At 50.3% G+C, this 25,111-nt stretch overlaps 1 protein-coding gene and 1 pseudogene across 1 annotated transcript; both read left to right on the top strand.

Moving 5' to 3' along the window:
* The first annotated feature begins 214 nt into the window (after positions 1–214).
* On the top strand, positions 215–1,597 carry S100a6 (S100 calcium binding protein A6). The gene is made up of 3 exons (XM_046421839.2): positions 215–361; positions 928–1,086; positions 1,356–1,597. Exons 2-3 carry the CDS (start codon positions 949–951, stop codon positions 1,494–1,496), a joined length of 279 nt encoding a protein of 92 aa, XP_046277795.1. The 5' UTR covers positions 215–361; positions 928–948; the 3' UTR covers positions 1,497–1,597.
* Positions 1,598–23,394: 21,797 nt separating this feature from the next.
* On the top strand, positions 23,395–24,848 carry LOC124077250 (eukaryotic translation initiation factor 2A-like; annotated as a pseudogene).
* The last annotated feature ends 263 nt before the right edge of the window (positions 24,849–25,111 follow it).

The raw sequence follows: 25,111 nt of genomic DNA on the forward strand, positions 1-25,111 counted from the left end.
GAGGACCGCGGCCACCGCCTCCCCGGGACCTCCCTCTCCATGCCCTGTCATAGACCACGAAGGGCAAAGTGAACTATGAAAATCTGGGGGGAACTCTGATGTCACCTGGCCTGCAGTGGTCTCCCCTAGACACCCTAGTCCGGCTGCTAGGCTTTCTCAATCCCGTCCTACCCGGAACAGCCCTGGGCGTGGACATCCAGGGGACCCGGTGCCGTGTGAGCGGGCTGGGGCGGGGCGGGGTGGGGCGGTGGGCTGTCCCCAGCCGGCCTCCCGGATGCGGCCGGCCGCTATAAGGCCAGCGGGACTGCGACACAGCCCGCCCCGCTCGCTGCTCCCATCTTGCTCCGCTGCCTCGATCTTGGTGAGTTCTCGCCGGGACAGCGCAGGGGTCCTGCTAGGACCGGCTCGCGCTCGGGGCCAGCCGTCCCCGCTCGCCACCCCCTGCCTCCCCGTCGGGGCCGGGATTCACTGGCCGGGTCCGCGGTGCTGGGGCCAGAGGGACAGCAGGGAGAGGCGGGCTGTGCCAGGCAGCCCCGGGGGCGGCACCGAGTGTGCTTTCCTGGGGTGCGGGAGGGTGTGTCCTGGGTGTGTCATTGTCGCAGTGTGTGGCCCTGCGAGGTGTGAGGGCAGCCTCCATCCCCTTCCCTTTTCCTGGATATCCTGGAGAGGAGTCCTTGGCCTGATCTAAGCCATCGGCCCGTTTGCTCCTCAGAACCCTGAACCGTCTCTGTTCCCCCGCGGTGGCCTCTTGGGGCGCTGTCCCCTGGCCTCAGTCTGCTCCTACCTCTCCTGCGCTGCCTCCTGATGCCACCTGTGTGTGGCCTGAGGCTGGGTGGTTCAGGCAGGTCGTGGGGACAGAGCTCTGGGGGTGTGTGGTGAGCAAGAAGTCCCTGGTGCTGTGACACTAACCAGCCCTTCTGTCACCAGCTCTAGGTCCAGCCCCCAGTCATGGCGTGCCCCCTGGATCAGGCCATTGGTCTGCTCGTGGCCATCTTCCACAAGTACTCGGGCAGGGAGGGTGACAAGAGCACCCTGAGCAAGAAGGAGCTCAAGGAACTGATCCAGAAGGAGCTCTCCATCGGCGCCGTGAGTAGCCTCCTCCCCAGGCCCCTCTGCCCACTCAGCCATCTGGCCCTGGGCCGCTGGCCTCCCTGAGCTGAAGATCCATTCCCTCCCGGGGTGGGGATCGTCTTGTCCTGGTGTTCAGTCCCGCAAGGGAGGAGCAGGGACTGAAGAGAGGTAAAGCCAAGCTGAACCCAAGGTGGATGTCCCTGAGCAGAGCTGCCTGGGAGGGAGGAAGGGAGAGCACCCAGGGGCTCCTCCTTGAGTCTGCACTTTCCATTCTAACACATTAGAAGCTGCAGGATGCTGAAATTTCAAGGCTGATGGAAGACCTGGACCGGAACAAGGACCAGGAGGTGAACTTCCAGGAGTATGTCACCTTCCTAGGGGCCTTGGCTTTGATCTACAATGATGCCCTCAAGGACTACAAATAAATTGGGAAGGTGGAGATGCCCTCTGGGGGCTTGTCTGAGTCCAATCCAGTGGTGGGTAATTGCACAATAAATTTTTTTTGTTGTTGTTATTGTTGAATCTATCCTTGTGTCATGGCTTTCCAATGATTTCTGATTCCTCTTTGGTCTGGCTGTACCAGCCATCAGGAAGTCTGCTTCCTTGTTAACCTCTGGACTGACTCACTTGCCATCTGCCCTGGTAAGGCTGCTGCGAGCTCATAAGGAGACTTTATGTGAATTAGAAAAGTTGCCCCCCCCCCCCTTGGGGAAGCCATCAAATGATCTCCAGTAGAGACCTAGGGTGAGACTGGAGAAGGAAATGGTGTCTGGGCTGTGAGGGAGCTTGGGGTCCCTAGAAGTGGGACAGAGATCGTCCTAACAGCTCCCTGAAGACATGTTTTGCTCTGGGTGTGGTGACAGGGGAAGTGCTGGATGGGCCCTGGGGTGGGGCCAATCCACTCTGTCACCATAGGGAGGTGGGGCGTAGCTGGCACATCTGAGATGCATGAGTCCGGGTCTGAGGTGGTTTCTGAGACCACTAAAGACTGTAGAGTTGATTGAAGCTACTCATGCTCCAGTTGCAGGTAGAGAGGCACATTTTTTTTTTTTTTATTTTTATATTTTCATGGTGTTGGGCTTCAAACCCAGGGCCTCAAGCATCCAGGTAAGTGCTCCACCACTGAGCCCCATCACCAGCCCTTGGAGAAGCCCACTAGAATTCTCTCTCCCTGCGTTCAGAGATGGGGTCCTTTATGTTGGGGGTCGTGGCCTGAGGAGCTGGCAGCCCCATGAACTTGTGAATCATGAGGTGCTCACACATGGGGCACAATAGGGGTCCCTGGGATGGGCCAAATGCAGCTTCTGTTAATATTGACCCAGCCAATCCCTGAAGTTTCATTTGAATGAATCACCAGCCATCCCACTGGAGCCAACCCAAGTCCTCAGCCCTCTTCAGAGAAGATGACTAATTGACTTATTGTCTATTGTCTGCATCAGTGTTTTCAGGCAGGAGGGTGGGGTCGGGGAGATTAAGAGGCTTTTTACTCGACATTCCTTGCCTCTAGGCCTTGTCCAAACCGGGCAAGTTTCTCCCTGTATCCTGGGGAAAAAATATCTCAACCTCAGATGGAGACCACTTCCTTCTTACTCCCCTCCCCTCTTCCCTGTGCAACTTTGTGGAACTAAGCCCACTGGTCGGGGATCGGTAAGCCGCTGAGAGCCGCACCTTTTTGGAACCCTTCCTCCCAGGGTTGCCTCCCCTTCGCCACCCTGCGGGGTTATCAGGAAGGTCCACATCTCGGCGCTATTCAGTTCCATGGAAAAGTACTCGCCCCATTCCCCGTCGCCGCCCAGAGGCAGACAATTTGGAGACAGCGCCCTCTTGCGGGCAGAGAGCAGGGCCCCTGGGGGAGAGTCGCGGGAGGGGCGGGGGGGGGGCGCGGGGTAGGTTTTCTTGGGCCCCTGCAGAGGGGTCAACCGTGTTAGGGCTGGCGCACAGGGTCACAGCCCTGGAGATAGATCTTGGCGCTCAGAGGAGGTTAAGGCAGAAGGATCTTCTGGTGCCCAGCAATCAACTTCACCTGAGACCCGCCCACTCTAAGCAAAGTCAAGCGAGGGTCCGTTGGAGGCCAGGAGACCTGGGTGCGAGTCAGTGCTGCCCCGAAGGGAGGGGTCTTGTTTCAGTGGGCAGAGGGGCTCCAGGCTGCGGGGAGCGGCTGCTCAGGCAAGGGCGTACGGTCCGCTTTTCTAGGGGGTTCTGGAGGGTGGGCAGCCCAGAGGTTGGAGAGAAGCACAGGTGCACAGAACACCTGTCCTTTAACTTCTGCGTCTCTACAGGAATGAAAAGGGACAGTAGCAGATTCTTCCGTTTGTTTTAGTGAAATAATTTTAAAGTTAAAAAAAGAATATTTTGTTTTTGCGGTGGGGAATAGGGGAGCGGCATTTACAATGGAATCTGGTAGGGGTAGCAATCAAGGGGTGGGATTGAGTGTGGTTAGGTGCACAGACTGCCCCTCCCCACACTTGGAACCTGACCTAGGGGCGCTCTGCTCCTGAACTACATCCCTATCCCTTTTTATTTTATTCTATATTTTCGGACAGGGTCTAAATTCATGAGGCTGACCTCGAATTTACGATTCTCCTGCCTCAGCCTCCAGAGTCTCTGAGATTACAGATGTGTGCCACCACACCTGGCTTCCAGGGTTAGATTTCTTTGTGTGTAACCTGCTTGGGCTCCATAAATCTTCTTGAACCCATGGAAGTGATGTTTTTTTTTAAATATTTTTTTGTACCTTTATTTTATTTATTAATTTTTATGTGGTGCTGAGGATCGAACCCAGGGCCTCGCACATTCTAGACGAGCTCTCTACTGCTGAGCCACAACCCCAGCAAACCCCCCCCCCCACCTCCCGCACCCCCCCCCCCATGATGTTTTTCCTCTGTCTGGAAAGTCCTCACCCTTTGTCTGCTAATGTTCCCTTAACTCTCTTTTCCTTCCTCTCCTCTCTTTTCTTCTCTTTCTGGAACTGTGAGAAAATTTCCCCTGTGCCTGGGATTGAACCCAGGGGAGCTCTACCACTGAGATATGTCTCCAGGTTGTGTTTTATTTTGAGGCGGGGTCTCACTATGTTGCTCAGGCTGGCCTCCCATCTCCTGATCCTCCTGTCTCAGTGTCCTGAGCTGCTGGGGTTACAGGCATGCACCTCCACCCAGCACCCGCTCCACCCAGCACCCGCTCCTGTTTTGTGATTTTTGACTGTGAACACAGTCTTTGGAAACCTTGTGGGTGGAAATTTTTGGAGGCCTCTTAGTTGAAGGTGGTTTCTTTATAGCAAGTTTAAATTTGTTTTAGCAGATTCTGGGGGCACACTTGAGGGATGACTAGCTTGTTTAATTGAGAGTCCCCTCCCCCCCAAACGCAGTACCCAGATTTAAAGAAGGCAAATTCTCCTGAGTCTCTAGATGTGTAGGTTTATCTCTACCTCACACTTACCCTACAGGTGAGGCTTTTAAAAGCTCAGCTTTATGTAGGGGTCGAGGAGACAGGGCTTCCCCAATATGCTCCCTCCGTAGAAAAGATCTTGAGTACTGGCAAATGCCCTCAGGCAAAACCCAGCTTCCAAGCTGTTCTTATTTCTCTGAATTTCTGTTTTTATTCAGATTTAACCTCTTAAGATATCCTGCTAAATATCCTACTGTTGCACTTTGATAAGGACTTTCAGCCAGGTGTGGTGGTGCACGTCTTTAATCCCAGTCACTCTATCTGGGAGGCTGAGGCAGGAGAACTGGGAGGTTCAAGGTCGGCTTGGGCAACTTGGTGAGACTCAAAAATCAAAAAATGAAAAATAAAAAACAAGGGCTGGGGATGTAGCTCAGTGGTAGGGTGCCCTTGGGCTCAATTCTTCGTACTGAAAATAAATAAATAAATAAATTTACATTTCTACATAATAAAAATGTTTATACTTTGAGTAACAGTTTTAGATGTTTCTGGCTGACCAAGGTACTTATTCTGCCATTTTCGTTAGTCATCTTTTCTTCATTGAGACCAGAATATCTGACCCAAACAACTTGGAGGAGTAAAGATTCATTTTGGCTCATAGTTTCAGAACTTTGGATCTGGAGTCAAACGTGCTACCGTTGTGCCACGAGGTTCTAGTTCCAGAACTTTTAGTTCACAGTCGGCTTTGGGCCTCAGGTGAGGTGGAACTCATGGCAGAAAGGTGGGGCATATTAAAACACTCAGTTCATGGTAGCCTGGAGGGAGTTAGGGGGGAGGAGAGGGAGGGAGGAATGGGTCAGAAACAAGAGTCCCCAAGGACACACTCCCAGTGACATACTTCCCCCAACCATGCCCTACCTGCCTAGTTTCCACCACTTCCCATTAGTCCATCAGCTATCAGTACATTAATCCATCCATGAGATCAAAGTCCTCATGATCTAATCACTCTGGGCACTGCTGCCTTGGAGACCTAGCCTTCAACACATGAGCTTCTGGGGGACATTCCAGATCCAAACCATAATAGCTATCATTTGTTCTTTTATTCAACACATTTATGCTCAGGAAGTGCCTCTGTGTGCCAGAAACCATCCTCATTGCTGGAGACGCTGGGAAGGACGAGATACCCTGTCTGACTCAAGGGAATTCTCGGCCCACAGCCATAAGAGGAACTCATTTCAGTTTACTTAGAAACGTAATTTTAATGGATTTTATAGCTGCAATAAGATATCTCACAAAAAACACATGGCTCAACTGCTTTATCCGGGAGCCAGGCTGCCAGTCTGAAGAAGTGTGGGGTACCAGTGCTGGGTGGGCTGTTGGCGGTGGGTGGGTCCCCAGAGGTACCCTAGGCAGGGCTGCTGAGAACAGTTATACAAGAGTGCTCTGCACAAAAAATCCCTGACAGGGAGTCAGTGCAGGCTGAAATTCAGTGTGTGCTGCACTTTTTGAACCACCACCTTGGTGCCTGGCTGCACACATCCGGAGGATGAGGCACCTTTTCTACATTTGCACAAAGGTGACACCTGAATTAGCAGGCTCAGGGATGTTATGTAGCTAGGGGACTCAGGGGGATGCCAGTGGCCAGGGCCTGGGAACCTCTTCCTCGTTTCTGGCTAGGATACTTACTTTTACCCATTGACAGGTGTGTGCCACCATGCTCTGCTTCAGAATTTCATTTTTAAAACCCACATTTTGAAAAGCCCAGGGGCGTTGCATCAATGAAATGTCTCCAGCCCTTTTTATTTCTTATTGTGAGACAGGGTCTCTCTGAGTTGTCCAGGCTGGCCTTAAAACTCCTGCTCCTCTTACCTCAGCCTCCTGAGTGGCTGGGATTACAGGTGTGCATTGTAGCACCTGGTGGTTTATGATACCTTTAAAAAAATCGGTGATATGGTGTAACTGTGGTTAGGATGAAGAGTAGAACTGTCCAGCCTGACAGGGAGGAGGGGGTGTGGGTATTCTGGTGGAGGTGCACCTTGGGACTGTGAAGGAGAAGTTAATTGGGCTCTGGACAGCATTCTACATGCTTTCCTTCCTAACTTGTCAACTGAACGCTTATTATTTATATGCCTATTTCTCACAATGAAATACTTTTTTTTTTTTTTTTTTGGAACCAGGGATTGAACCCAGAGGTGCTTCACCACTGGGCCACATCATCCCCAGCCCTTTTTATATTTTATTTATAGACAGGGTCTTGCTGAGTTGCTTAGGGTCTCACTAATTGCTGAAGCTGGCTTTGAACTTGCAATCTTTGTGCCTCAGCCTCCAGAGCCACTGAGATTACAGGTGAGCACCACTGTGCAGAGTAAATATCTTTATATACATCCTTAAATGGATGCTTTTTTTTTTTTAATGGCACAGACTCCCAGAAGTGAAACTGCTGGGTGTAGGGCGTATGCATATTTAATATAAATTCCTATTGCTGTATTACTTTCCAGAACATCAATAACACTTCACACTTCCCAATAGAAGTGAGACAGCCTTTCCGGCATCTCTGATAGCCTTAGGCAGTATCATTTAAAAAAGTTTTGGCCAGTGAAATTGGAACTACAAGAGCAGGAGTGGGTCTTCAGAGATGGCTCAGAAGCCTCCCTGCCATGGGGTATGGTTCAAAGAGTGTCTCATGGCCCCTTACGGTATTGCAGTCGCAGTCAGAGCCCTGCATTTTTCTTTTTCTTTTCTTCTTCTTCTTCTTCTTTTTTTTTTTTTTAACTGTGCACGTAAAGGTCTGACAGAGCTGTGAAAGGTACAGCCCCCTGCAGGTGGTGGGAATGTTTCTGCAGAATGTGCACCTAATGTCACATAAACAGAGAGCATCTTGTTCCTTACAGAGGCGCGTAGGGACTGCTGTGCCGTTGCCACCTGACATAGTATGTAGGTATGTGCAATGGATGGGAAAATCATATGATTTTTATCACAAATAAACTAGCTTCACATCTCTCAAAAACAGATCCTATTTTTCACGGATGTGGAGGTTTGTGTATGAGAAATGGTCACGTGCTTATTTAGCTCAGCCATGCAAAGCTCGTGTGTATGCCACTAAGTACTTTAAAAATTGGTCTCCTTTTGAAAACATCTGCTTAGATTTAGGATTCTTAAACTATCATGACACTAATGAGATGCATGGGTAGAAATTAGGAAGTGATACATCCACGGTTCTAGGGATGTAAGGGGCGGAAGGACTCAAGGGTACAGTCTTCCCTTAAAATCTGCCAGAAGGGAAAGAAACCTTGAACCTAGGAGGTGGCTGGGGCCACACAGTCCAGAGGAGAGGGACCTGTGTACTTACCGTTTCAGGCTCAGAGCGCTGGAACTGGCTTTCTGTCAAGCAGAGATCTTATCCTACCCCCAAGGACTGTTTTCCTCCAGAAGACAAAAGATGTCCGTTCTGACTCAGATGGGGGAAGTGTGTCCTCTCCTACAGACGTTGTCCTGACGGGTTTGACCAGGGCTGTGGGGTGCTGCTGCAGGGCAGGTCCCCCCTCGAGGCAGAACTAGTCCTGCAATGACAAACTGTATGAAAGAAAACTTCCACAGGAGAAACTAGACATTCCGTTAAATATTTCTCATCAGGCTTCTCCAGAGTCTTACTTTAAGGAAGGGTCCTAGGGACAGACGCATGTTTGAAAGCCCCCACCTCTAAGCCCTGGGTGTGGGTGGTTAGGGAAGGTTTGAACAGGAGGGGCCTTGATGGACATCAAGAGATTTGGAGGCCGGGGAGGTGCTGGACTGGACAGAGTTGGAAGCCGATGTTGAGGTTGTTGGGTGCAGAGCAGGCTGAACTGTGTTGTCTGCAAGATAGCCCACGCACTCAAACCCCCCTCTATCTGGTCCTTTATCACCTGTTTGCCTCAAGTCTGAACATTCAACCATGCTCAAGGCTGAACACTTAACCCCCCCTTGGGCCAACAAGGCAGCTTGCAGACCCAGAGGCCCCATTAGATTTGGGCTATAAAAACTCCCTCCTGCCAGGCCCCCCTCTCTCTTGCTCTTTCTCTCTTGCTCTCTCTCCCTTGCTCTTTATCTTTCTTACGTGCGCTCTCTGTCTCTCTCTTGCTCTCTCTCTCTCTTGCTCTTTCTCTCTTGCTCTCTCTCTCTTGCTCTTTATCTTTCTTACGTGCGCTCTCTGTCTCTCTCTTGCTCTTGCTCTCTCCCTGTTCATCTCTTCTCTTTTCTCTCTCTCTCTTTCCTTCTTTCCTTTCTCTTTGTTGCACTGCTGCAATAAAGATCTTTTGGTTGCTCCGAGTGTCGTGGTCACTTTCCTTTCATTGGTGCCGAAACCCGGGAGAGGGTTAAAACCCACTTTTGGGTCCCTCTTCATTCGGAAGTGCCACTCACCGGATGGCCTGAACCCAGGCCTGAACCCATTTTCTCGACTGCCAGAACTCCATCCACCACCAGCCTTCGATTGGTGAGTTTCCCCTTCCTGGAGTCCTAAACCCAATGGTGGTGTCAGGAGGATTTGGCCGTTGATTGTCCGGCAAACCTCTTTGCCCACCTGCGGGGAGGAAAACACCCCACCACAGCCTTTAAGGCTACGGTGGCCCTCAGGGACTCCTTCCTAGGGCAGAATAGACTCCTGGGTTCAAAATTATTCCCTTCCCTTCCCAGCTGTTAGTTACCAGCATAGGCTTTGTAGGTCTCCCTCAAAGGACTGTGTAACCTCCAGGGACACATAACAGAGAACTGAACATCACAGTCCACCCAGACCTTCACCATCTCTGTGGCTCTCCTAAAATCCTAGTCCTCACACCTTCAAGACTCGGCCTCCAGAGAGAACCTTACCCTCCCCTTCCTCCCTCTTCCCCTGTCTCTCTCTTTCCCCTCTTTCCGGCCCTGCGAGTCTCCGGCCTCTCCAGGAGGGGTCCCGAAAAGAAAAGCCTTGGCCAAGGTCTCCCACGGCTCCGGCTCCGTCCAGGACGAGAGCTTCGACTGTCAGGATTCGGTGACAACCAATCTCTGCAGCTCGAACCTGCCACTAAGGCACTCCTGATTTTTGGCTCTAGCGGGGACACCCCTTTTGCCAATAAATCAGTTTCCTCCTTTTCTCTTATACTACGGTTGCGTCTCCTTCCTTCTCCTCTATACCAAGTTTGCATCCCCTTCCCTCCTCCTTATACTACTTTGCGACATGGGTAATGCGTCCTCTCTGCCGGTCGACTCTCCCCTACAATGCCTCTTGGATAACCTCAAAACCCTCTCCTTGACACCAGACATCAAACCCCCAAATTGATCAAATATAGCACCCAGGCCTGGCCCACTTATCCCTTAGACCACCAAAGCAGATGACCCCCCTTTTGGGTCCCTGGATCCCTCCATTCTAAGGGATCTCTACAATTACTGTGGGCATTTGAAAAAATGGGTAAAAAGCTGCTATATCAAAGCGTTCTTCTTGCTTGTGCTCTCTGCACCTCTTGCAGACCTCTGCAAATTCTTCTAGCTTGCAAACCAACACCCTCAACCACTGATCCCCAATCTCCTCCTCCTCCTGACTCATGCACTACTTTTGACCCTACTGATGAATTTCCACCCTATCGCCCGGCTCAAATAGGTCCTCACCCTCAACCTTCTGCCCCAGCCCCTCCACTGTCTCCCCCACCTGAACAACCTGACTTCTCCTCTCCACTCACTAGATCAAAAACCTAAACAACCGTCTTTCCTCAAAACATTGCCTCTTTTCTGAGGTAGCAGGTACTGAAGGAATCCCTCTACCCACTCACTCCTCTCTTCTCCTGTCAGTGCCCACACCGGGTCCCACCAGGTCCTCTTACCAGCTAACCCAAAGCTCAAACCAGCTGAGGAAAGCCCTTGGACCCCTATCAGAGATCTGGTGAAAATGGCCTTTAAAGTTGCTTTGTCATCACTGAAAACAGGTTACTAAGAATTGTCCCTTACAGGATTTTTGGGATATTCACTCCCATCCTCCCCTCTGCTCTACCTGTTCTACTGCTCAAGTTTTCCTTGCTAGGGAAAATCCTATTCTTTTACATCACTCCTTCCTCATTCTCAGATCCACTGACCCGCTCTCAGCCCCACATTGGGCGCCATGTTGGGGTTTTTCTCTGGGGTATGGCTGCCGTTTATACTTTTCTCAACAGAGGTACTGAGGGTCTGGAGTGGAGGAGGTGGCGGGGGAGGTAGGCAGGTGCTCAAAGATGCACATGGAGGTTTTGCTGGACAAAGGACAACAGGGTGGAGTCCTGGGAGGTAGGATGGAGCCAAGGAGGGAGACTGGGGTGGCATATTCTTGGCTCCTGGTGGCCAGGCAGCCCAATGTGGCACTCCTGCGCATAGTGCTCCAATTCTCCTGGACCTTCACTTGGAGACCTAGTGTAGGAGCAGACTCAGTGGGCCCTGAAGAGGGGCGGGGGAGGGAAGGGGTCTTGCTCCAACCCCCCCTTCACAGAGTGGGGGCAGGGACTTTGAACTTGGGCTTAGTGTGTGCTCTCCCTGGTGTGGTAGGTGAAGTGTGTGGGAACAAAGAGGAGCCTAGGACCCTGCCCATTGCTCAGGGGCATGTCCAAGGAGACCCGTCTCCTATTTCCCGAATGCCCAACTTCCTTGTCTGTGTCCTCCCACATTCTGAGGAAGGCCAGCCCCGCCCTCTGTCCCAAAGGCTGAAGGTGGAGAGTCCCCTGGGGCATCTGCTTTCCACTCTTGCTACACAAGAAGGCAAGAGTCACTAAAGGAGGAAAGTCCTCCTCTGCCTCCAGGCTCAGTTCAGGGCTTTCAGATGGGAGGGCGGGGTGCGGGGTGCGCAGGCTCCCGGTGAGGATGCCTCTTTTCCCACTTCCTCCCCCACTTCTCGGGGCTCCAATTCTGCCCGACCAAGCTCCTCCCTTGGGGCACTCCATCTCACTCACAGTGAGGAGGTCCTATCCATAGTCCCTTGGCTTTCTAGAATGTTCCTGGAGCTTTCCCGTCCTGGCCCCCCAGCTCTGAAGGGTGGGGCCAAGGTCCTAGACCAGGGTGCCTGGCAGGAACAGTGCAGCCCCTTAAGGCTCCCGCTGGGTTCCTGATACCGATGACCAGGCAGCAGGGGCCCTATGACTCCCATGTCCCTAGGCATCTTAGCCTCTGCGCCCTTCCCCCAGAGAAAAATATCAAAGATTATATTTCATGATGCTGTTGATGAAGACACTTGTAAGCCAGGACCGTTTCTGGACATTGCATGTCAATGAAGTCAGCGGTATGTAGCCTTCTGTGATGGACTTCTTCCACTCAGCACAGTGTGCTCAAGGTTCCTCTGTCCTGTGGCACGTGAGGGCCCTTAATTCTTCCTGTGGTTGAATAACAGGGCTTCACATGTACTTACCCATTCGTCAGCTGGATTCCCCCTACATTTTGGCTATTATGGATAAGACTACACTAAACATTCATACAGGTTTTGTGCAGGCAGATGTTTTCAGTTCTCTTGGAGACAGATACCCAGGAGTGGACGGCCTTTCTTATAATAGAAAGCAAATTACGGCACTTTTAACGTCACTGACCCTCTTCCTTGTTGTCGGAGTTTAGGTAGGAGACGTTCCCCACAAGTTCATTTGTGAGATAATGCAAGAAAGTTTAGAGGTGAAATCATGGGGTTATGGGAGCTTTAATGGAATCAGCCTCTGAGTCCACTGACTGGATTCACTGGGTGGTGACTGAGGGCAGGTAGGGTGTGGCTGGAGGAGGTGGTCACGGGGTGTGCCTGTGGGGTTTACCTTTTGCCTCTGCTGAGTGAAGCTCTTTATTTCCTGGGCTGCTTTCCTCCTCCTCACCCCTCCACCTCCGCGTTCCACCTCACTCAGGCCTAGAGCCAAGAGTCATCCATCTATGGAAAGAGAGTTCTAAAATGATGAATAGCAAATAAACTTTTCCTCCTCTAAAATTGTTCTTCTCAAGTCTTTTTGGTCACAGTGGTGAAAAGCTAACGAAAACACTTGTGAAGTAGCAATTCTGACATTATCATGGCCTTAATTCCCTCAGAGATTCTTCTTTTTCTTCTCCTTCTTTTTCTTCTTCATTTTTTTTTTTTTTTTTGCTTTTTGTGCCAGGGATTGAACCCAGGGGCACTCGACCACTGAGCCACACCCCCCAGCCCTATTTTGTATTTTATTTAGAGACAGGGTCTCACTGAGTTACTTAGTGCCTTGCTTTTTGCTGGGGTTGGCTTTGAACTTGTGATCCTCTTGCCTCAGCCTCCTGAGCTGCTGGGATTACAGGTGTGCGCCACCGTGCCCAGCCCTCAGAGATTCTTTGCAAGGGTCACTCTGTTAGAGTTGTATAGTCCCCCAGTGCTAGGGATTGAGCCCAGGGGCACTGTATCACTGAGTTACATTCCCAGCCCTTTTTAAATTTTGAGATAGGGTCTCTCTAAGTTTCCCAGGCTCAACTTGAACTTGTGATCCTCCTGCCACAGTCTCCCAAATTGCTAGGACTTCAGGCATGAGCCACTCTACCTGGCAGCTCTGTATAGTTCTCCTTGAACCAATGGAGTATTTGGTGCGAGCTCCAAATCTTCCCAATCCCCATCTTTCTCCCTGAGCAGAGAAGGGGACGGGGGTGTTCTTTACCTATGGCCACATCGGAATACCCAGCTGTCCAGTGTGTGACGGGGCTCTGGAGCCCAGCTCCCTGTGCGCGTGGTCCTTGGGTCATAGCTCGACCACAGCACTTGCAGCATCTGTTCACCCCAGGACTGCAAACGCCCCCACACACTGTGCCCTCACTGGAGGCCTGAGCATGCGCAAGCTAATTGTACCCCTCTGAGCCTCCGTTCTGTCCTCTTAAACGGAGATGCTGCTAGGTGTGGTGGACAGTTGTAAGTTCAAGGCCAGCCTCTGCCACTTAGCCAGATTGTGTTTCAAAATAAAAAATAAAAAGAACTGGGGATGTGTGGCTCAGTGGGAGAGTGCGCTTGGTGGGGTTCAATCCCCAGTACGGGGTGGGAGTGGAATGGGTGGGAGTGGAGGGAACGGAGATGCAAATTACCTTCCTGTTAGAGGTGTGAGAATGAAAGGAAGTAATACGTTTACAATACTTAGTACAGTATTATAGTAGATGATAATTATAATGAGTTTTATTAATATAGTAAAGTAATAATAACATAGCAAATACTTATTAGGTAGTTTTAAGTTTGTTGAGAGGATAGAGATGCTTTTCTATTACCAGATCCCTCAAGGCTCAAGGGTGTGGACAGCTGGGAACCAAGCACCTATCACCTCCTTACAAGGGAGAAAGCCACATGCTGGTGTCCCTCAGAGCAGCCACCCGGGACTCATTCAGCATTGGGCTGAAGTGACCAAGGTTAGGTCTGGGATAAGAAGTAGCAGGTAAACTTGTTAAAGGTGACATTCTGGGGAGTGGGCCTGGGGGCGGGGCAGAGGAAGGTTGTTTTCCTTGTAAGGTACAACTTGAATCCTTGCCTCCTGATGCTGGGGATTGGACCTAGAGGCACCTTACCACTGCGCTACATCCCTGGCCCTTTTCATTTTTTATTCTGTGACAAGGTCTCACTAAACTGCCCAGGCCAGCCTGGAACTTGTAATTCTCCTGCCTTAGCCTCTGGAGTTGCTGGGATAACAGGTGTGTGTCACTGCCTGGCACCGAATTCTTTTTTTTTTTCACTGAAGCAAAAGAAACTTTATTGAAAATTGAGGAAAATCAGCAGAAAAATAACCTCAAACAAGTAACAAAGCAAAGACCAAAAGGAAATAAGAGGGAAAAAATACCTAAATTAAGACAAAGCTCCAAACTATTTCAAAATGATGGAAATGGACTGGATATGGACTCTAAAAGGCGCAGCTGGGGGTGGGGATCTGATGTGGGTGTGGCTCAGCAGAGACTGAGGGGAAATCCTTGTGGGAGAGCAGAGGTCCTTCATTCCTGGAGATGCAGGCAACCGCTGCACTGGGCTGCAGACCAAGACCCCCATAAACGAGGAAAGATAGTGATAACATTGGCCAGGGGCGGGGGCAGCATCAAGGGAAGGAAGTGCACCCAGGAACACCCATTCCACTCAGACTGGAGACCCAGACACTCCCAGGTGACTCAAATGACAGGTGATGAATGGTAGCCAGAGAGAGGACCTGTGGGACCTGTGGAATGGGGCAGGTGCAGAACCCCCATCCACTCAGAAATCTCCTGGACCTGATTTGTCTGTGTCTTCAAGGTCACCTTCCTCAGGCTCTGCAGTGGAGAGTCTCTTCAAGGAGGCTTCTAGTTCCTTTTCCTCTCCCCTCATGGGCCAGGAACTCTGGGGGGAACCACCCCGGAGGTTCCCACAGGCCTGGACCCGAATAGAGAACCTTCTGGGTCTTCTGGAGCTGGGAGAGTGGTTATCTTGGCAGGATGGGCATATACAACAGAATTTGGACCAGGATGGGCCTGCCCAGGATGAGTGGGCACAGGATGAGTGTGAGGGCCGACACAAGTGTCCTGCATATGGATGATAGCCTCGTGCATACAGATGATAGCCTCGTTTATGCTTTATCTGACGTTCCACACTAAACCAATCCTGCACATGTCCCACTTGTTTCTCCTCTAGGCCGAGGCGGGAGTCCAGGGCCACCAGGGTACTGTGGGATGGAAAGGGGTCCTTCAGGAAGTGCTCCTCCAGCTTCTCCACTTGCTCTTTGCTGAGGATCAAAATAGTCCCACTCGACACCGATGGCTCCCGCGTATCGCACATTCTTTTCATCTCATCCTTGACAACTATGTCATTCATGGCAGCGACCTCTCTTTCCATTTTATCTCTGGCAGCGGAGGCCCAGTTCAGAGGAGTGGGCTGAATTCTTTATTATTATTATTATTAGGGATTGAACCCAGGAGCTCTTAACCACTGAGCCACATCCCCAGCCCTTTTCTATATTTTTATTTAGAGACAGGGTCTCACTGAGTTGCTAGGGCCTTGCTACATTGCTGAGGCTGGCTTTGAATCCTCCATCCTCCTGCCTCAGCCTCCCCAGTGGCTGGGATGACTGGTGGGCACCACGGCGCCCAGCTGAATTCTTTATTTTTAAACTAAGTAGCCATATGTCAAAATGACAACCGCAGGAGCAAAAAGCTGACAGATCCAGTCATAGGGAAATGACATCACAGCCGCATTGCAGAAGTAGTCACCAGAGCTCAAGACCCAAACGATTCAAAGGGACTGTGGTTGGGACAATTGGAATTGTCCGGGAATTGTCCCCAGGGGTGGAATTCCCTGGGGGGGCTTGCCGTCTGTGGAGGAGGGGGTGCACGCTCCAGGGCAAGGGGCTGGTGGGTGGGATGGGAGCAGATTTTCCTACTGTGGTGGGGAAGTCAAGCCTGGTCTTCCCGAGGGACGTGCTTGGGATCCGGAAGACAGAATCATCCCCACAAGGAACCAGGAAGAGAAAGGAGCAACTGCACATTCAGACTTCAGGGGTCTGAGGTCCGGAAAGCCGGCGTGCAGCCTGGACTTCAGAGAGCCTGAGCAGAGGGTCCCTCGAGGTGCCACGGCATGTGCAGAAACCCACAGAAGGCCAAGGACACAGTGGACACCAAGAGAATAAGAAGCAGAAGTCTCCGGGACAGTGAGATATTTAGCAAAGAAATCGAAGAGGGGAAAAATATAATACAGTTAGTTTAGTGATAAATTTTTAGTGTACTTATTATTATTATTTTTAGAGAGAGAGAGAGAGAATTTTTTTTAATATTTATTTTTTAGTTTTCGGCAGACACAGCATCTTTATTTTATGTGGTGCTGAGGATCGAACCCAGCACCGCACGCATGCCAGGCAAGCGCGCTACTGCTTGAGCCACATCCCCAGCCCTTTAGTGTACTTTTTGATACCAGGATAAAAGTGAATTCTGTAAATAATGATATGGTTGTGTTTATGGGAAGAAAGAGTTTTTGGGTTTTGGTTTATCATTAGAATCCTGCAAGGGGCCTGCAAGGGGGCATTGCTGGCCAGTTCCTAAGTGGTAATGATTTACGTCTGGGGCAAGTGGGCAAAGCATGTTTTCTCCATATGCAGAATCGAGCCCTGCGTCCCGGGGGGCGGGGCAGAAGGAGCAAAGGGCCGTAAACTTAGGAATTTTTAGTAATTTTGAAAAGACATTGTTACAGAGAAGAAAATAAAAATATTAACAATTCAGAGTTCTACTACCTGTGCTTTCCAGTTGGGTGTCCCTACTACTTTCCTGTGCCTCTGACTTTCACATGGTTGTACTCCTGGTGAATGTACCATGTGGCGTCTACTTTTTAAACTTGACCTCATGGTACGTACTTGACCCTCCCCACCCCCACCTTGCTGGGTTTATTCTTCCAGGTGGAGCAGGGGGAGTCCCTCTCCACCTCCTCGCTAGGTGTCCAGGGTGCCATCTGGCTGTACAGTTGTCCTGGGGGTGCTATGGGAAGCTGTTCTTGGGTACATGTCTGGCTGTGTCAGGGTGACAGCTGACACTGATCAGGCTTTCACTGGGCAGAGAGGGAAGTCCCCACTCACAGGAGGATTTGAACAACATCAGTGCGGAGGCGTCCCCTGGGGACTTGCCCACGTGCCTCACATGGTGCCTTCTCTCCCCCTGATGCCCAGGAACCCCTGGACAATGGATGGCGACTTCCCGACCGTTTTCCAGCCCTGCTCGCTCCGTGTCCCGTGTTACGGACCCCCATCCTTCTTCCTCTTTTCCTGGAGAACCCCTCCCTCCCTCGGCTTCTGCCTCCATGGCCGAAGCCCTACCCTGACGTCAGCCTAAGTGGTCAGCAGCAGAAGAACCGGCTGAGCCTGGGAGCGCTCCTTCTCCGCGGTTGTTACATGGGGTGAGAGGTGACACCTGTGTCTTGGTATTTGGCACCTTAATAAGATACGAAATACATATTTGTATTCTATGTGAAAGTTTTCAAAATTTATAACATTAAGGTAATGGAACTATGGGCTTAATAAATTTTGAAAGAAAATTAGAAAACACTATAAGCCATCAAATAAAGGGCAAAGGATTTAAACCTTGAGCCAAGTGAGAAGCCCTTGTGCCTGCTCTGAGTCTATCAGGTGAGGGGAGATCTTCCAAGTCTGTGTAGAGGGAACCGCTCCCAGAGAGGGAAGAAAACTCCTTTCAATGTATTCCCCACCCCAAAGGCAAATATTCCTGACTTCTTACCAAACCTTCCCACAGAGGCATAATTACCGTTTTAATGACCACACCCAGTTTCTTCCTGTTGGTGTTCAATATTTGCCAAAGTTTCGAACACTTAGTTTCTGTTTCTGGGTGCCCTTGCCTGAGTTACAGATTGTGGCAAATCTGTCGTAAGTACAGCATCTTGTCGGCCACTTACTCGCCAGATCCGCCAGTTCTGTGACCCGCACTGCGTGCTGACAGATTATTTTGTTTTGACAAAGTGTCTTTTGCAGCTCAGAGCTGCAGCATTTGTTTAGGAACATGTGAATTTACTGTTCAAAATTTGATCAGGATATTAGCAGGCTTGGTAAATAAAATCTCTTCAAGCAACGGGGAAGAGCCCTCAAAAAACCTGGTGTGAGGGTAGTGTTTGCCTGGTCCCCTGCCTCAAATGTGGGACTGAAAATGTCTCTTTTCTTTTTTGATGTCCACTTGAGGTCAGAGCATGGGGCTAGGAAGGACAGCCCATAGGGTCAGGCTGTATTAGGGCTTGGGGACCAGTGGCTCTCCTCTCCCCATCACTGGTCCTTTGGCTCCCCCTGCTGGCCATCCGTTCCCTCTCACTGTGGTTCTGCCCTGGAGAGAGAGGAGGGGGTGGGGGGATTGCCAAGGGACCACCTTCAAGAACCTAAATCCAGGTGTTTGAACAGCTGACTAGGGCAGAGTCCAGACCCTTCTGCTCCTCTTCAGGGTCAAGTCACGAGCTCTGATAATGTGTAGCCACCCAGGGTAAGGAAAAAAGCTGAGTTAGGCTTTTTTACATTGTGGTACATTCGTTATTTTGGCAAATAAAGTTGGTTCCATAAAACCCTACCTTGCCTTCCTACAACACCATAGAACCAGCCCTAGGTCTTTAGGTTTGCACCAAGACCTTCACGATTTCGTTGCTGCCTTTTCTTCTGTTTCTGTAACTTGTCTCCTTCCCTCGGCCTGGGTCTGGGCCCTGGGTAGAAGTACTTCTGGAGACCAAAGAAACCTTTGTTTCAGTGACGTGTAGAGAAATGTGGAGTTAGGACAAGACGCAGCAGCAAGGCGCTATTTGGTCTGATGGCTGAGGCAGCTAATGTGGGGTCCTTTGAAGGAGTGAACCAGAAACAAGAAAAGTTCACCATAGCATAGTACAGCTAGTGTTGCCCTTTTACCAAGAGGACTGAGGGTACAGCAGTGGGGGACTGTGTATGTTTCAGGTAGAAAATTTGATTATGGTGAGTTGTGTTTGCTAACAGGCATTTCAGAAGAAACCCTGATGGCAGAACCAAAGTGGACAGAACATTTGCTAGCCCAGCTTCACGGACCCAAGCCCACACCTCCTCCCTGAACAGTTTGCTAAAGTCACCTGCTGCTGGCAGAAAGGAGCACTGCCCACATGTGGGACACTCGCTCTGGCCTCCCCATCTTGCCGGTCCTTTGCACCTCCATGATTTGTGTGCATGCAATTTCTTCCGTCTCTTGGCAATGCCTGCAACCTCCTCCCCCACAACCTTCTATGCTACTTCCTTGGTGACATCTCAGGTCCTAGGCACAGGTAAGGGCCACCTGCTCTTATCTCCCAGTGGAAATAATACATGCCTCTATAGTAGTCCTTATTACACTGTAGTGCTAAGGACTGGTTTATGCGTCTGTCTGTTTCCTTTCTTCTCCCCCTCCTCCTGATATTCAGACTGCAGTCTACTCATCTCAAGGCACCATGACATCCTCATCTTTATTTAGCACAGGGCCTGTCACATAGTAGCTGCTCACTAAATCTTGGCTGAATGGATGAACACACTTCCCTGCTGTGAGGGTTGTGGGATAAAGAACTGATGGAGAGTGCCCGCAAAAAGTGTTTTACACAGGGCTCCAACCCATACAAATCTGGGAAGATGAGCTTAGTTTTTAATTTTATTTCATTTACTTTTTGTACTTGAGATAGAACCAATGGGCACATTTTGCAACTGAGTTGCATCTTCAGCCCTTTTTGTTTTTTATTTTGAGACAGGGTCTTGTTAAGTTCACCAGGCTGGCCTTGAACTTGTGATCCTCCTGCCTCCGCCTCCTAAATGGCTGGGATCACAGGCCGGCCTTCCTTCCTTCCTTTCTTCCTTCCTTCCTTCCTTCCTTCCTTCCTTCCTTCCTTCCTTCCTTCCTTCCTTCCTGGCAGTTGGGAATTGAACCCAGGGCTTTGTGCAGGTGGCTGGCGCTCCACCACTGAGCTAAAACCTGGCCCTCCTATGGCCTCTCTAGTCACTCAGGGTCTCGATTCTCAGATGGTGAAAAGTTGGGTCCCATCCTGGTCAAAGTGCCTCTCCTGTAGGTCCGGGGCTCCCCTTGCAGCATGCTGCAGCCTTTCTCTGTCCTTCAAGCCCCCTTCCCCTCCACCCTGGCGCTTCTAAGGGAGAGGGAGGGGCAGACAAGGGGGCACACAGGTATTCTGACAGGAGCATCTATAATTTGGTTTTGAAGGACAAAGGATAGGGCTCAGTGGTAGACCTCTTGCATAGCATGCCAGAGGCCCTAGGTTCCATCGCAGCACAGAAACAAACAACCAACCAAACAAACAAACAAAGTACTGACCTTGGGGTCCTCCTGGGGTGGTGGAAATTCAAGTGCTGACTCCCTCAGTTGGGGTGGCTTTTGGGGGTTCCCTGAGCTTCCCCCCCTCCTTGTGAACTCCTGATGGGCACACTGCCTCCTTCAATTGGTTACTTAGCCTCCTACCCCTGGGTTCCAGCAGAAGTCTCTACATAGACTCTGTTGGGGGTCACAGTGTCCTGCAGGCAGGTCCCTTTGGTGGGGATTCATATCTGCCCACGGGACCCTAATAATTGCTGGAGGTCAGTTGGAAGTGCCGGTCACCTCTCAAGCTGCCTCCCCTCATGTGCTTTGGAGCTGGCCGGCTCTCATTTCCAGAATGCTTTAGCTGCGAGCCAGGAGCCATTTCTTGCATCTCCAATCCCACAGGACACAGTCCAGCCCTCTGGTGGGTTGTCTTCAAGGTCCGTGCACCTGTTTAGAGGGGAAGGGAAGCTCCGGCTCCTCTGCCTTGGAGGGGGATGCTCGGGCCTGTGTTTGAACAATCTCAGCCTTTCCTTCCCTTGATGGATAGAATCAATGGACTTTATTACCTCCTGCCTAGAAAATTCTCTACAGCTGGTCAAGAACCTTTCTTTAGAATGTGTAGGAACTTAACATCCCTCAGCTTTGGAGACACAGTGAAAATGGAGACAGTGAAGAGGTTCTATTTTAGCATCCTGTTAGACAGGGTTTTGTAGAAAGAATGGATGCATTTCGTCCCCCTGCCCTCAATAACTGGGAGTTGAACTCAGGGCATCGAGGCCAGTACTTTTTATTTAAAAAAAATTTTTTTGAGACAGTGTTGCCCAGGCTGGCCGCAAACTCGACTTCCTCCTGCACCTGTCCCCTGAGTAGTTGGGAGACAGACATGTGCCACTGTGCCTGGCTGGCTGGATTCAGGATTATCAGCTCCGGGGCTGTGATCTGGGAGGTTTCCTGGTGAGAAAGGAGGCAGGTGGAAGGGAGGAAGGTCAGCAGGGAGCTGTGGGGGGACTCTGCTGTGGATTCCCTCTACAGACTTGGGCTTGAATCCTGGCTGTCTTATTTCTTGGCTGTTTGTCCTTGGGAAATTTGCTGGTTCTCTTTCGGAATTATCTCATCTCTGAAATAGGGATGGGGACTGAACCCACGTGGGGTTAAAGCGAATGAGGTGACGTAGGAGGGCATTGGCCCTCGGGAGGTTCTCCACCCCAGCAGGGCCCTCGTGGTTGGCATGGCTGCTCCTCTCAGAGGTGCTGGTCAGGCTGGGCTCCTTGGCTTGGATGGGAGCATCAGGAGGGGAGGGTGGGTGGGAGGTGGGAGCCATGGCGTGAGGCGTTCAAAGCAGGGGAGAGGCCAGTGTCCAGCCCTGGGTGGGGCAGTGGTTGGAGGATAAAGCCAGAGATGACACCCTCCCGTCTCCACCAGACTCCACGAGGCGTGGTCCTTGACCCATCTTGAGGACACATCTCAGTCTTGCACGTCAACCTCTCACTCTGTCTCTTGGGGAGGACCAGCTCAGCCCTGGGCCCGGCCCAGCAGAGCTGCCCTGGGGGCAGGATTCTGTGAACTCTGAGCCCAAGTCCAGATTCTTTCGTCCCCCCTTTCCTGTCTTCAGGGTCAGCCCCACAACTCAGGACAGACCTGGAAGAGGGGTCCGGACCTTGGTCTGGGGAGCTGACTCCTGGGCTCCTTGGATTCTCTGGCAAAAGACTTCCTAGCCCTGTGGGGGGAGTGGACACACTTATTCATGGAACTGATGAGCAGGCGGTGAGTCAGGTGGGACAGAGGATGGTGCAAGAGGACTCGTGAGCTCTGAGTGCAAGTGAGACCATTCTTAAAAATCAGAATGGGATCCTGTTCCCCTGGTGTTGAAGATTAAACACCTGAGAAACTCCGAGGCAAGAGCCCAAAGTAAATTTTATTTAAGAAACAGAAGAGAGAGAGAGAGAGAGAGAGAGAGAGAGAGAGAGAGAGAGAGAGAGAGAGAGAGAGAATCCTTCAGAGAGGAAGGGGTCCAGAACTGGTCCCTGAGGGAATGGGGGGTGTCTTGCCCCTTTATAGATTTTTGGTTTTTGTTCTTCTCATGCCTATGTGACCGAAAGGTGACCAAAAGGCAGGAAGAGAGCCTTCCAGAGGGTGATGGCTTGTGTTGGAAAGTGCAACCTTCCTCTCCTCTGGAGAGAGTTGTCTATCCATTCATTCCTCTCTCTGATGATTAGCTGCCTGTCTTTGCCCGGGTCACATTCTCCCTTCTGGTTAAGGCCACCCTGACTGCTGTAAAGCTGCTTCAGGCTGAGAGGGGCAAGCAGTTTGGGATTTCCTTTTAGGAATGTTCTGGGTCCGTCAGGGGGTTTATAGTAAAAGTCTAGCTGAGAAAGAACATGCCGTCAAGTCACGTGGGAGGGAGGGCTTCTACGAGAGGAACAAAAACACATAGTGCTGGACCGAGATTATACAAAACGAATGTCGCAGCATCTGGAACCCGTCAATGACTATCACGAGGACGAGAGAAGCCAGTAACTTTTCACCAGGAAGTGCACGAGCTAAGAAGTTCTCTCTGTGACAAAGCCAGTGAGGACGTGGCCTCTATTGGGGACAGTTACGTTGCAGAGTTATCAGGACTGTAAACACCACACTTAGTTTTTATAATGTAACAGATGCCTCCATAAGGTATCGTTAAGATTCTAACGGCATCTTATTTTTGTAGAATATCTTTGTATTGGCAGAGCCTCTGTTTGGCAGAGGTCCCTTTATTTCCGTCACTTAGGGCTAGTAAACAAACCAAGTCTGCCTGTGAGGAGGTTAGGAAGACCTGCAGGCCTACAGTTGACTACAAAAGCTTCCGACTCTGGAGTCTTTTGATAACTATCAGGTTGTCCTTCTGCCTAAGAATTCCTCTTCCAAAGCCTCTAGTGTTCCTTGCCCTCGATGGGGCTGGCACAGGTGATATCCTAAGTTACACTGAAAGATCTGTTGTCTTTCCTTTTAAGTGCCCAGGCCTGGCTGTGCTTTAGTTATGACAGTTGTTGCTAGGTGTTTAACACCAAACGGGTCCCTTTTTCTGGGACAAGATGGCTCTGTCCATGTTGCTAATGACAGTCCGAGTGTCAGAAAGTGGACAGACCACTGTGTTTCACAGACAGCACAGTGTTTCCAAGGGAATCTGGGGAAACTGCAAAGTCTATGCCTTTAGTAAGGAGGGAATGTTATTTTCCTGGAGCAATGGAGAAAACTTCTAAAGACGGCCCAGCTGGCTTACCCAACCTACAGCTTAATGATGTGAAAACTGGCCCAGGAAAACCGGGACATGTTTGAAATCTTTCAGACAGAAAAAAAAATGCAAAATTGGTGTCCATCCTGGTCAGAAGATGAAATTATTGTGCCCGAAGTGTCTACAATGAAGTTCACTTCTTTGAAAACAACAATGTGGACACAGTTGTAAGTGAATTACATTTGCAAAAGTGAATGATTTTGTTTTACCACCTGGGCCACGACCATATCAGGTGGCTGTCCATGTCCCAGGGAGTAAAGGGGCACCTTCAATTGTTAGATTGTGTCAGCACCCCAACTCTGCTGGACCTCATGCAGCTTTAGCCAATAAAATTTCTTTAAAGCCGATAAGGTTACAGAGATATGGAATAAAAAAGCTACTGCTGTGTTGGTGATGTTCACAAGACAGGAGCTTCGTATTACGGAGAACAAACGGCACTACATTGCAACAGATGGAGAGTGTAGTTACCAAAAAAATGGCCCCATTTAGGATGTAGGGTGTGATTCTAGCTCTACCAGGTTTTGTGCTGTTATGCTTTTATGCCTGCCAAGGCAATGATCTCTAACTTGGAATGTGACCCTGCGTTTGACTTTGGGATTGGGTCTTGCAGTGCACTCTATTTCCGCGCTCATGGACATATGTGAGTCCCAGCTGGATTTGGAAATCTGAGGGGAAAAATACAAAGTGTGGGATGTTAAAAACTACCAACTTATTATTTTGCTCGGTGCCCAGACAGTGAGCATATTTTAACAGCCACATGTGCTCCCAGGTTATGCATTAATAATGGGCACAAGATTTGGCGCCGCAATGGCTCTGTCTTGCACAAGCACGAGGTGCCATCGAGTGCAGAATCGTGGGAGAGTTCTTGGCAGCCATTTTTTGATGGCATATTCCCAGCAAAAAGAATAACTTACCAGTTATGAAGCGGTTTTGAGTGAAGTGCCCGGTGAGGACCCTGAAGTTACCACAGCTTACAGACCTCCAGGTTTAAGAAATAAACCAGTCACCAGTTCCAAACTGCATGAAGGGAGCCACCTCAGAATGTGAACCCACCACCAGGAAATGATAAGCCATCATCAAAACACGGCCCTCAAAACCAAAGGAAGCATGAGGCTAAGAATGCTGTTGAGCAGGAAGCAAAAAAATGACAAGAGCCCAGATTTGGCACCTACTCCTGCTCCACAGAGCACATCACGAAACACTATCTCTCCGTCATCTTCTGGTGACCCTGAAGTAGACAGACAGACAGACAGACGGACAGAAACCTAAAGAAGAAACTGAAAGCTATTGAGCAACTGAAAGAACAAGCTGGAAAGCAGTTAGAAAAAAAAATCCGTCGGAGCAAATTCAGAAAGAGAAAAGCCTTCTCCAGGAGCTGCAAGATTTGGAATTGGGCATTTAAAGGTTCCCAGAAAGCAAGATGGTCACCATAAAACAGGGCAAACAGGGTTTCTGTCAAACCCGTTGGTGATCATGGACCATCCATGTGCCCATATTCAATGTTGGTCTGTAATTTTAATGAATCATGCATGAGCATAGCATAGAGAACCACACCCAGGCCCCAGGGACTGGGTAGTGTATCTAACCCTGAATGCCTAGCACCTAGTACAGAACTTAACCCCTAGGAGTTTTTCACTAATGGCCGATTTTTTTTTTTTTTTTTTT

The sequence above is a fragment of the Marmota monax genome, unplaced genomic scaffold, assembly GCF_021218885.2.
Source record: "Marmota monax isolate L192 unplaced genomic scaffold, Marmota_monax_Labrador192_F-V1.1 WCK01_AAM20220418_F8-fsc00108, whole genome shotgun sequence".
Taxonomy (NCBI): Eukaryota; Metazoa; Chordata; class Mammalia; order Rodentia; family Sciuridae; genus Marmota; species Marmota monax.

What these genes read in the sequence shown, in the direction of transcription:
- S100a6 (XM_046421839.2), top strand. Translation starts at nt 949, where the DNA reads ATGGCGTGCCCCCTGGATCAGGCCATTGGTCTGCTCGTGGCCATCTTC. An exon ending in AGGAGCTCTCCATCGGCGCC is followed by an intron (nt 1,087 to 1,355) that starts GTGAGTAGCCTC and finishes CTAACACATTAG; the next exon opens with AAGCTGCAGGATGCTGAAAT.